Source organism: Centrocercus urophasianus, unplaced genomic scaffold (assembly GCF_019232065.1).
Source record: "Centrocercus urophasianus isolate 14NV4802_14NV808 unplaced genomic scaffold, USGS_Curo_1.0 seq_11, whole genome shotgun sequence".
Taxonomy (NCBI): domain Eukaryota; kingdom Metazoa; phylum Chordata; class Aves; order Galliformes; family Phasianidae; genus Centrocercus; species Centrocercus urophasianus.
This window is the reverse complement of record NW_024884253.1, coordinates 53417805-53430230: the sequence shown is the minus strand read 5'-3', so window position 1 is coordinate 53430230 and position 12426 is coordinate 53417805. Positions and strand designations below refer to the sequence as shown.

At 35.9% G+C, this 12426-nt stretch overlaps 1 protein-coding gene across 3 annotated transcripts in view; it reads left to right on the top strand.

Moving 5' to 3' along the window:
* RTTN (rotatin) overlaps positions 1-4698 on the top strand; it is a 76243-nt gene extending 71545 nt beyond the window's left edge. For all 3 annotated transcript variants that reach the window (XM_042808838.1, XM_042808837.1, XM_042808836.1), the window contains 4 exons: positions 11-278; positions 1421-1524; positions 1881-1947; positions 4278-4698. In XM_042808838.1, the coding sequence (XP_042664772.1) occupies positions 11-278; positions 1421-1524; positions 1881-1947; positions 4278-4360 (522 nt within the window). In that variant the 3' untranslated portion in view covers positions 4361-4698. The remainder of the gene's footprint in view (positions 1-10; positions 279-1420; positions 1525-1880; positions 1948-4277) is intronic.
* The last annotated feature ends 7728 nt before the right edge of the window (positions 4699-12426 follow it).

Below are 12426 nucleotides of genomic sequence, written 5' to 3'. Positions count from 1 at the left end.
CTTCTGACAGAGTAACTTCCTGCAGAACTTTTTGTCTCTTTCATTACCAAAAGGAAGTCATAAAAATCCTAGCAATGTGTGTACTCTTTGGCTAAAGCTGCTACTGAACATATCTTTTGGAGAAGATGGACAGCAAATGATTATGAAGATAAATGGGTTTTTAGACCAGATAGTGGAAATGTGTAAATGCAAGCACAAGAGCAGCCAACATATAGCGCTACTTATTCTACATAACATATGTTTTAGTCCAACAAATAAGCCTAAGATATTAGCTAATGGTAAGTGCATGAAGGGTATTAAATCTAATAAAAAATGTCTTCCATGATACCATATTTTTGGTGCAGTTTGTGTTACTGATCAAGATCTTAGTATTATTTAGAAAAGCATATTTGTAAAAATGATTTTGATAGAAGCTGTTTTAGAACTGATGCTTTGGCAGAAATGCATTCAAAATAAGAATATTTAGCAAAAGGAAAAGCAAAATGGTTTTTACAAAATTATTGTGAAGGATTTGTAATAATCTAGTTCACAACTTTTTAATATAAATTTCTACCCTAGAAGTTCATCTCTTCAAAGGAAACCTTATTATTTCCTGCAAATCATGGCGATTGAAACAAACTATTATGTTTTTTATCATGCGCTGAAAATGTTTATGGTAGTGGTGAAGTTATGATCGTGGCATATATGTTTTATGTAACAACAGGGACAGAACTGTTCTTGTTTGGGTTTTTTGTTTTGTTTTGTTTTTTGTTTGGTTTTGTTGTTGTTGTTTTTTAGGGTGTTTCAGGTTCTCTCATTTAATTGCAGACAGAATACTCCTGCCTTCCTTATGACTTCTCAGCAGATCTTCTATAGTGCCCATCCTTTTCGATTTTTCCCTGATGCTGCCTTAATTAAGCATAGATTGTTCATATACATTATCTGTGAATTTTGTTAAGTGAACAATCTTACCTCAGTCTGGTTTCACAGGCAGGCTAGGAAATTAAGGTACCTAATTTTATAGAGAAAATTTTAATTTTAGAGAGAAAAATATTTTTCATCAGTTACAAATTACTTACATAGCAATTACTATGGAAAATAAAAACATCTTAATTTCCATCTTGATGTGGCTATAATTGTGGCTACTGAGAGTTATAAAACAGCTTCATAGCTTCCTCAGTCCCTATGCATATCTGATGGCTGTATAACATGTGCATGTTTTATTACTCATTACTTATTTTTTAGCACTCGTTTTTTGTTTGTTTTTAAACACTCTCTGAGCATATTTAAATTTAATCTGATATTGTAACTTGTGTAATTCCTCTACTATACCAATACGTCATAAAACATGCACTCCAAGTATAAAACTAGAGAAATGTAAATGTAATTATGGCTTTGATATTTTCTTGATGGTCTATTTATTCTATTTATTTATTTTAAGATAAAGCTATTGCAGTGCTAACTACCTGTTTGGAAAGTGACAGTTGTGCAGTTCAGAGAATTGGAGCAGCTTCACTTTGGGCATTGCTTCACAACTATCAGAAGGTTAGTATTTGAGAAATACTTGAATAAAAATGTGATGTTTCTTTTAAGCATGGCAACTTTTAAGTAAATAAAATTAAAACTTACATTAGCAGCTCTATCTTCTTATTTTAATCACAGAGATACTCAGGATTGGGTTTTGAACCACAAAAGTCAACTTGTCCTGTGTGATTTCACTCTGCTTATATAAATACAGTCTGTATGATGATAGCATATGCTAATTCTAAAATTCAAGAATTTCACTTCCAATGGAGTTGTTGTCAATATTTATTTACAAGCAGGGAAACTGAGTTTGTTGTTAAAGTGTCAAGGTGGGGGAAAAAAATGAAGTCATTGTATTCTGTTTCTGTGTGCTACAGGCAAAAGTGACTTTGAAGAATCCATCAATAAGGAGAAAAATAGATGAAGCATATTCTTTAGTGAAAAGTAAGTTTTAACCTCAGCTAATTCCAATTCTGTATTTTTCAAGTAGCTCACTAGTGCATTTTAATATATATTGTCAGAGTTATTTTTGGCTTGCTGCTAGGTTTTGAGAGGATACTTTCATCTCTAAAATCATGAGTACTGATAAGATTTATAGCCAGACATCTTGTAAATGTAAATAGTAAAATGTCATTTGCTTAAAAAATTTCATACAAGATCTCAGGTGATAGATAAGGTTCATTTGCAAGAATAGGTCTGATTTTTATCTGCAGCAAATTGTTTTATTTTGTTTCATTCTATATTCCTGTGTTAATGATTTAGGAAAAAAAAGTTGTTCTTGTAGCTTAAAATTTGCTTAAAGAGTTCTCAAAGTCACTATATTCAGTTACATAGAGAAGGAATCAGAGCAGATGGTTGTGCCAGTCCTAAATCACTATACTATTAATTAGTTGGCTTTTTGAAAACTTAAGGGTTTTCTGAAGTACCTGAAGATAACTACAGTTTTGAGTAGCTTTTGTATGATAGATTGCTAAATTCAAGAGCATTCATTTTGAGATGATATTCAAGCATTAGTCTGGAGCTGCAGCTTCAGTAGGTAATAATGCATTTGTATGTTGTAATTTGTTGCATCAGACTCTCATCTTGCAAAAACATGCTAATACTTAATTTTAAATCAATGAATTTTCCTCCTTAATTAATTTGCTCTACACTAGTATTCAAACAGGGTTATCAGTGCAGAGGCTTGTGTTACAAAGTTACTTTCATATTCTGAAAGACAGAATTACCACAAAATTTCTGCTTACAGTACACTATTTGTCAGGATCTTAACTGGGAGATGCTAGAACAGCTCACAGCTTAATTATTCCTCAGAATCACATAATCACAGAGGTTGGAAAAGACCTTCCTCCCTAGGCAGCCCATTCCAGTGCCTGACCACTCTTTCAGAAAAGTAGTATTTCCCAACATCCAGCCTGAATCTCCCCTGGTGCAGCTTGAAGCCATTCCCTCTCGTTCTATCACCAGTTACACGAGAGAAGCAGCCAACCCCCAGCTCACTACAACCTCCCTTCAGGAAGTTATAGAGAGCAACAAGGTTTCCCCTGAGCCTCCTCTTCTTCGGAATGAACATTCCCAGCTCCTTCAGCTGCTCCTCATAAGGCCTGTGCTCCAGACCATTCACCAGCTTTGTCGCCTTTCTTTGAATCCACTCCAGGGCCTCGATGTCTTTCTTCCATTGAGGGGCCCAAAACTGGACACAGTACTCGAGGTGCAGCCTCACCAGAGCTGAGTACAGGGGGACAATAACTTCCCTGGTCCTGCTGGCATCCCATTGGCTTCAGCCCAGCTATCCAGCCTGTCCAGATCCCTCTGTAGGGGCTCTCTACCCCCAGGCAGATTGACACTTCCAGCCAACTTGGTGTCATCTGCAAACTTACTGAGGGTGCACTAAATGCCCTCCCATATTATGTCAACTCTAATCCATTGTGCTGATGTTCCAAATTCATCCTTTACTAAGTCAAACACCAACTGCAGTATAAAGCAAGATTTTCATATACTAAAATCATGCTTATAGACAACTTTTTGTTGACTTATAGCACAACAAAACTTAGACTGTTCAAATCATGAAGTTTAATCAACAAGGTAGAAATACGTGGTTTTCACAAACTAGTACTTAATAATATTGATCCATGTTTATTGATATACTACTTTAGAATGGAAAGTCGTAGTCTGAAAAATTGATTTTTAACTTTCAGTAAACATTTAAATATCAAAATAATGACTACAAAATACTTTATGGACCTGTAGTTGTTACAGTTTACAGTCATGTGAAGTTGTCTTCAATATTTTCCCGCATAAAGTTTCTTTATTGACCTGCCCTGGTGATTCTTCAATTAATTTACAGTGACAATTGAGCTAAAATGATAGATTGTCTTAAGTATAAGTAGTGGATTTTTTTCAACGTGTCTTTTGTACTTTTTCATTGCTCACTTTGCTTTCCCCCAAAAGTTTTGGGAAAAAAAAAAAACCAAGGGATTATGTTATTGTAGTACATCAGAATCAAAAGACAGTTTTTACTTTGTTCTTACTTTGTTCTTACAACTGAGTGGGGTCTTGGAAAGCAAGCACACATACGCACACACAAACTCAAACAAACAAATAAACAAGAAAATTGAAACATTAAAGTATTTGTTTTAATTTTTTACTCCATAGTGCAGAATGCTCATAAAATAGGATATGGATTAAATGTGAGGCATTTGATTTGATCTTTGGAAAATATAATTTTTTATTAAGAATCAATTCGAAATTAAAATCTTGTTTTTATTTCATTTTAGGTACTCCACAGCCAGAAGGAAATGAGCTAAATGCCTATTACTTAAAATGCTTAGAGAATGTAGTGCAGCTTCTTGATTGTTAACGAGTATCAGCTGAATTCTCATCTTGAAATCAGACAGATTGCTCAATGGGAGTCTGGAATTCAAAGAAAGCACTTTTAATTCATGGATTTATGGCAGCAGCATGCATGCTGTGGAAGAAATTTATGAAGTCTTTGAGAAAGGGAGTTGATTGCTTTGAGCCAAAGAAGTTGCATTAAATGTAGCTTAAACTTTTTGTACTCTAATCCCAATGGGGAATTATAGTGATGCTGCTATGTAAAGTACATATGAAGAAGAATGAATGTGCAGAGAAAAGAGATGCAAAAAGTCAGTAATTTTTTAAATTGTTACTATAAGTTATTAGAATTGCTGTTTTGGATTGGTCTTAATAAAATTTTGCTTTTTAAAAAAAAAATTGTTTAATTCAGTTTAATGTTTGCTTATAGTCTGTAATTTTTAATGTTGCAGATAAACACACTGAAAACAGATTTAAGAACTTAAAATATTGACAGTCATGCTGTGTTATACCTGTCAGGTATAGAGTAGCAGTCGATGGTCCTTTCCAACACAACCCGTTCTATGACTTTACAAAATAGATTATGTATGTGACTTGATACTTCTTGTATGACATAACCGTGATGCTTACAATACCTGGACTAAGTCATTACTATAACTGTAATTCAGTTATCAGCTATCTATCCTGTCCCTGACAAAACAAAACTCTGAGAGACCATCAAAGCCTGATTCTTTTTCATATATGCACTGTATATGGTTACTTGCAAAGTAATTGTTAAATGTTGTCATTCTCATCCCACAGTATTGCAGAAATCTAAGCTGCAAGGCTAGTGAGAGTGAGAATGATCAACTGTTAGCTCTGCAAGTTAGTGTTTTCTGCCAAGTTTAGTGGATAGGTATCACACTAGCAAGTACCGATTCCTCTTTTTTTCAGCATAATCAACCCTAATGATTTCTCTCAATTTAAGTTGTAAGTCACAACAAAGATTGCTTGCCACTTTGCTTCCTTTGTCAGAGACAAAAAATAAGAGCACTTATTGCCAAATTAGTTTTAATGGAAGTAAGCAATCATTTAGCAAGAGCTCTCAGAGTGCAGAAATACACGTGGATCTGATTAGATAAAATAGAGCTGTATTTTTAAAGCTTATTCAGCCTTGAATTTTATTTCAGTCTGATTCATATTACAATGTTTTTACTGATCCAGAATTCTTGAAGTCCATAGCCTTGTAAAGAAAGCAGTGTATTCTCAAGGAATGGAACTATACAATGTTGCAGACTGCAAATCGAGAGGTGTTTGAAGTCTCATAGCTCTAAAGGCAAACTAACAGCCTCACTTTTGGTCTATGCAAGTCTGCAGACAGGACTTTGTCTTGTAAAATCTTCACAGGATGCTGGAAATTAGTTTATCTTTTTTTTTTTTTTTTTTTTTTTTTTGTCCTTCTGAATATCTGTAATCATGGTTGAATTATATCATTGAATTCACATACAGTATAATAATAAGAACATAAAACAGATGCCTGTACTCTTAAGCATTTCAATTTTACTGAGCTGTAGAAATTCTTGAAGAAATTATTCATGTTAAAAAATCCATAGAAATTGCTAGTACATTTGTTTTTACAGAGCAAAGATAGAACTTCTATTTCTCTGTATTTTGAGATGTTTACAGTAGTGGGAGGCAACTGTAGCAATGGTATAAGTAAACAGTTGTGGTTGGTATTTATTTATCCTCAGGAAAATGTAAAGATTTTAGCCTCTAAGGAGTATATACTTCAAATCTCTGGACCTGCTCCAACAGCTCTGTGTCCTTCTTGTGTTGAGGGCCCCAGAACTGAATGCAGTACTCCAGGTGAGGTCTCACCAGTGGAGAGTAGAGGGGCAGAATTGATTCCCTCAACCTGCTGGTCATGCTTCTCTTAATGCAAGCCAGGATACGGTTGGCTTGGGCTGCAAGCACACATTGCTGGCTTGTGTTGAATCTTTCATCAACTGACACCCCTAAATCCTTCTCCTCAGGGCTGCATTTGTGCTTGGGATTTCTCTGACCCAGGTGCAGGACCTTGCACTTGGCTTTGTTGAACTTCATGAGGTTGGCATGGACCCACCTCTCAAGCCTGTTCAGGTCCTTCCGGATAGCATCCCTTCCCTCAGCTTGTCTACCCCACCCCACAGCTTGGTGTCATCTGCAAACTTGCTGAGGGTGCACTCAAGCCCACTGTCTGTCGTCTACAAAGATGTTAAATAACAGCAGTCCCAGCACTGATCACTGAAGAATGCCACTTGTTACCAGTCTCCACTTGGACATTGAGTCACTGACAACAACTCTCTGAATGTGACCATCCAGCCAATTCCTTATCACGTGAGCGGTCCAATCCATCTTTCTTCAATTTGATGATCAGGACGTCATGAGGGACGGTTTCAAATGCTTTGCACAAGTCCAGGTACTTGATGGCAGTTTCTCTTCCTTTATTCACTAACACTGTAACTCTACCATAAAAAGACAAGTCTGTCAGGCGTGACTTGCCCTTGGTGTAGCCATGTTGGTTACCACCAGTCATTCTCATCACATATTTTCCATGCTCTTTAGTAGGGCCTTCAGGGGAATCTGCTCCATGGATTACCTGACTTTGTTCAGTAACTGTAATAAATTTACTGAAGACTCAACTCATCAGTATTAATGCGTTAAAAAGGTAACAGGAACCAGTCGTTATCAAACTACTCTGAAAAATAATGATTTGTTTAAATTGCATCATAGAACAAAAGGATTCAATATTATTTGTTTATTGAAAAACACGTACATTATTACATTTTCTTGTTGCTCATTATTTTTTTCTAAACAGTATTGATTCCTCCTGCTTCTTAAGACCAGCCAAAAGTAACAGATGATTTCAAGAAGCTGACAGATATCTGTTAGTCTGTGGTTTTACCAGGCGTGGGTGATGCATGCGAGTCCTTTTGGCTAATTTCAGACTTGTGAAAGATGCGTCTTACAACTTGCAGAAAATGATTATATCTGTTAAAAGGGTAAAACTGCTAACCTTGCTCACCCTTCAAATGTGCTCCAAGAAATTATCGTAGTAACTAGTTGTGACAGATAATTATCACAGACAAAAATGTTTTATTCATCTTAAATTGTATATATTAAAGTTGCAGTGAACTACGTACTTTTCCCAAACACAATGTATCATTGCATGTAGTGCTTTAAACTGAAACTGAGGTTGATTTATTAAACAAGTATTCCAGTACAAACAAGTATTTTGTAGCAAACAGACACTTCCAAAAATGAAATCTGATGTAGCTTGCATGAAATAATCTTTTATGATCTTAAGTATAGAGCTTTATTTACTTAGATGTTTTGAGATCTTAAGGCACACAGGGAGAAAAAAAACCAATAAAATTCAGAATGGAAATAAGCAATATTTTGAAATCCTAGCGGGTATTTCAGGGTAGAATTAAGTTTAGTAAAATTATAGGAGAAAGCTAGCTCGATGTTTGCCCTGTTGAGAATTCTCTTCACAATCCATGAGGACAGAGAGTTGTACCTAAATTCTGAAAGCACAAATGGCACTCATCCATATTTCTTTAATGGACACACAGGTCAAAGCCTGCTGGTTCACTTTATTTAGACCAGAAAATTCTGTCTGAATGCAGTGCCTAATACTGTTGGCAATAAGGATCAAATGAAATCCAGTCCCAGTTTGTCTGCTGCTTCTCTCCAAAAACAAGGGAAAAAGTGTTTTAGCTGTGCCCTCGAGATTCTTGGTTCTGATACGTAGCTGCTGATCACTGATTTGCAAATCATTGTAGTGCAATAGATGTTGTGCAATGTTTTCTCAAAACTAAGAAAGAGGAACAAGAAAATTTGGTTTATGTCCTTTCACATACCTGCTTTCAGAAGTATTACTCAGTAATGGGAGTTCTGACTGTATCAAAGTTGACAATCTGTTTTGAGGAGCCTGAGATCAATAACCCCAAATCATGTGTATTATGTGAGAGCTTGCTATAAAATGATTTGTACCTAACTTGCTGCTTAAAAATAGAAATTTAGCATTGTTGTTGATGTAATGTTTGCCGAAGGCAGCAAAAAAAAAAAAAAAAGAAAAGAAAAAAGAAGTCTATTTTCTAAAAGTGATAAGACTCATACTAAAATTTGATGGGAAAAAAAAAAAAAAAATCTTGTTTTTGTGTGAAATTTCTCAATCAGCCAGGCAGGATTGGTTAGTTGCAGCCAATATAGCCAACAAAGTGTAGGTCTGAGCCTGCAAGCAATGCCCGTCCACAGGTACTTTCTGGAAGAACTAATTGTGCTTCTTATTCACAGGTAAAACTTTTCTTGTTCCATAGGAGGAGTGCTTTTAAAAACAGTGTGACACAGAGTAGCATGGGAGAAGTAACACTGCTAGTGAGTCAAATGATTGAGATGTTTAAAGCCATCAAAATGCAATTTGACAATTCTCAGACCTTCATGTAGGTAATGTAAGTTTTTTCACTAGAACAAGTAATTTGCCTGCCTTGCAGTCTTTCCTAGGCGTTGCCTATCTTTATTTTAAAAGGCAGTATTAGAAATGCTTTATAATGAAAAAAATATTTTAGGAATACTGACCTGACATTGAGATGCATATGGGAACAAGCAGCAGCAAGGAATGACCTTTAAAATCAAATATCTTCTGTTCTTCCTCCTTCAATAATCTTAAGTAGCAGAGGAAGGATAGCAGATATCTTCTCGGACTGGGTCTCGATGCGTTATGGGCACAGGGAGCTATAAGATCACCTGTGCCCTTCTTTTGGATCCATTAATGATAAATGTGTGTTACGAAAAACTTGCTACCCAATTTAATGAGATCTAAATCTTATGTAAGCTATTGTTAGATTACGTCAGTGTTTTAATAAGTTTAACAAGAAGGTCATGTCTTCTCATTTAGTTTTCTATGTTGTTAGGTCTTCATCACAGACTGCTACTGACTTCAGAAACCACCTGAACAACACTGAAGAATTAAAAAAAAACAAACAAGAAAAAATCCACAACTCTTTAGAAGCTTCTGTGAGAAGACAGTTCTCAAAATCTAGGTGGGTTGAGAAAGATGCATGCTTGACTGAGGCAACAGTACCCAATATGTTAATATCAGAATAGCAGTGCTCATCACATAATTCCAAATTCAAGGTATTTTAGAAAAGCTCAAAATGCCTCCACTTCAAAGTGATTTTTACCAAATCAAGAAGGGTAAAATTGCTTTTCCTATGAGTTCTAGGTTTCTCTGTAATTGATGATTTGCACAGAGGGGCATTTCCTATTGCCATGGCAACTGGATTATGACTCACAACTTTTCTGAAACTTTTGGTCTGGTTTTGAGTCTGTTTGTGTGAATTAAGGCATCTACTGCTCATTAATCCAGTGCTCGGGTGTCCTGGGTTTGCTTTGCTTTGCAGTGGTTGCCTTGCACTTGCAAAAGATACCATTTCCAGCACTGAATAACTTTCAACCAAGGAATATCAAATTGCCCCATCGACTGGTTTCTGACCTAATAAAAAAGACGCTGCACTCGAGACAGAACCCTTGTATTGTCAGAAATTACAGTGCACAGTGAATGATTTGCAAATCTGCTCTCTGAAGGATCCCATTAGCCCAGGAACAGATGTGAAGTCACACCAGGGAGGCCTCTGGGGTTTGGGGGCCCTATGGCCTGCGGTCAGCCCTGTGGCCTGAGGCTTGCCCTCCTGTTTGGGGGCCAGGGCAGCCAAAGCTCTGCTTGGGAGGAAGCGGTGGTGGTTAGCACAATGCTGGTGATGGCTTCAGAACACCTCTCAGTGCTGTCGTTACGTTTTAAGAAGTACCTCCGCATGTTTTGAGTAGTTCTTGACAGTAATTTGGTGCCACATTTTTTCACATTTATTGGGTTCATCATCCAGCAACAGGGGGACAAAAATTGAACTAAGCTACTTGCCAAATTGACCAAGTTCAGGGTCAGAAAAATGTCAGTTTATTTATTTATTTATTTTTTTTAAGCTAAATTTCTTAATGACAACAGTAACAGAAAAAAAAAACACCACAACACTGTCACAGCAATAGGTTGTTTGGAGTCCGTACATGATTAAATAAACTTGTGGGTTTTGTCCTATGTACATTAAAAAAAACTTTTAATGGCAAAAAAATTAACATCTAATACAGATGAAAAATTGTTATGTGTGTAATCAAAAACTGATTTAAGAAAACGACATAAAAATCTAAAGAAAAATCTAATTTTAGGTGACTGGACTAGATCCTGGAAGGGTAAATATAATTGTATAGGCAAATTCACTATGGAGTGTAGCAGGAATGAAGTCAAAGTGTAATCACCCAAAACATAGCTTTTCAGGGCAGATTGTTTTATTCTTCTGCTGAACTGAAACATCTCTTAATGGTAATAAATGTTACTCTGTGCTGGGGGTGTATTTGCAATAAATTGTAAGAAGAAAGTTCTTTAGCTGCCTACGCATTTTTTCATATGACTCTCAAATATTCTGTGTTTTGTTCCCTAGTGTGCTTGCATAATTGTGAGAGATTAAATGCCCAGCTGGAAACAGTGGTAGGCGACAACTGCTAAAGCAAAGGTATGAAATCTAACTGATACTATCCATTTAGAAAGGGAGAGAGAGGTAACAGCCTGATCTGGTAGATAAGTTCAACAGACCACAGCTGTAACACCTGTGAAAACTGTAACTGTCTGAGCCACCACACTTCATTAGAATTTCATTTGTTTGAGCTTTATTTTCTTATTTTTTGCACTTAGCAATGACTTCCTTCAAGTGTTTTCTATTCCTGCAGCTCTAGAAACTTTTGTTGAACCTTACTCTTTGAACTGCAGTCAAACCACTTTAACAATTCAGTCAACAATTCAATAACAGTTCAGTTTTTTTTCTGTCTGCCACTTAAAGCTCGTATCTCTTTACCCCCTCATAGATATATGGTAACATAAGCTTTGTTTTGATGTTATTTATTTTGGTTGGTTTTATGCCAGTGTAACAATATTTTGGTGACTCTCTTACAAACTTAGAGATGATTCTGCCCTGTTTATTTCCTTTCTCAGCTTTGAATGAAAATGATTTTGTAGAGTAAACAAAAATTCTTACTGGTATAGCAGTGTCTATCCAAGGGCAGTGACACTGCTCTAATTATTGTTGGCAAAGAGGTACAAATTTCATGCACAGCAAAGCTTTCATCTATTCCATTGAAAATAAGGAGAATATAAGGTGATCTACTTTGACAATTCTACGTTTCTTCGGCTTAAAATGTCCTCATTCTACCATCTCCAAAATTGTTCTTTCTTAGTTCCAGTTAGAATTTTTGATTTCACATGGACTTGCATAGTCTGAGAATTACAGATAATCCATTACTGACCAGCAGAGATCAAAGCGATGCACAAACCCACCACCAGCTTCTGTGTCTGACAGACCAGCAGCTCACCTACTTGTGTTTGCAAAGTCCTTTTGAATTTCTAGATAAAATGAGATGAGCTGTGCTTCAGTTCTGCCTTTCAGGCAGTGCTTTTTATTACTGCTACGTTCAAAAGGAGTTCATATCTGCTGAGTGTCTTTAGTAAGTCTCCTCAAAGAAGAGGCAATTTAAGTGTTTTGGAGAACTGAACGGAAATGCATTGCTTGGTAGGCAACAGTGATAATTATAAGCTTCGGATTGGTTTGTGTTGTCTTCTGCATTTTTATTTGGTTTGTATTTCGCTTTTGTTGCTGTTGCTTTGTTTACCCAGGACTTTCACTGGATGTATCAGTACAATAAACAAGACAGACTTTCTCTCTCAAATGCAGCAGAAGGTCATGTAGGAAAAACAATGAATTCAGAGTGTCAGAAATTTCTCTTTGTAGAAGTAATTAACACTGTCAAAATCTTTCCAGAAAATCAAAATGAGAACTGTTTTAGATGTTTTAGACACCAGCTGTCTAAGAATATCTAATACCAGAATGACACAAAATCTGTACCTTTGTTCTCAGAAGACTTTATTCATCATTTGATGAATTAATTGAGCTGCCACGTTCTGTATGTTATTATATATATATATGATAATATATATATGTATATATATAATATATATATATATGTATA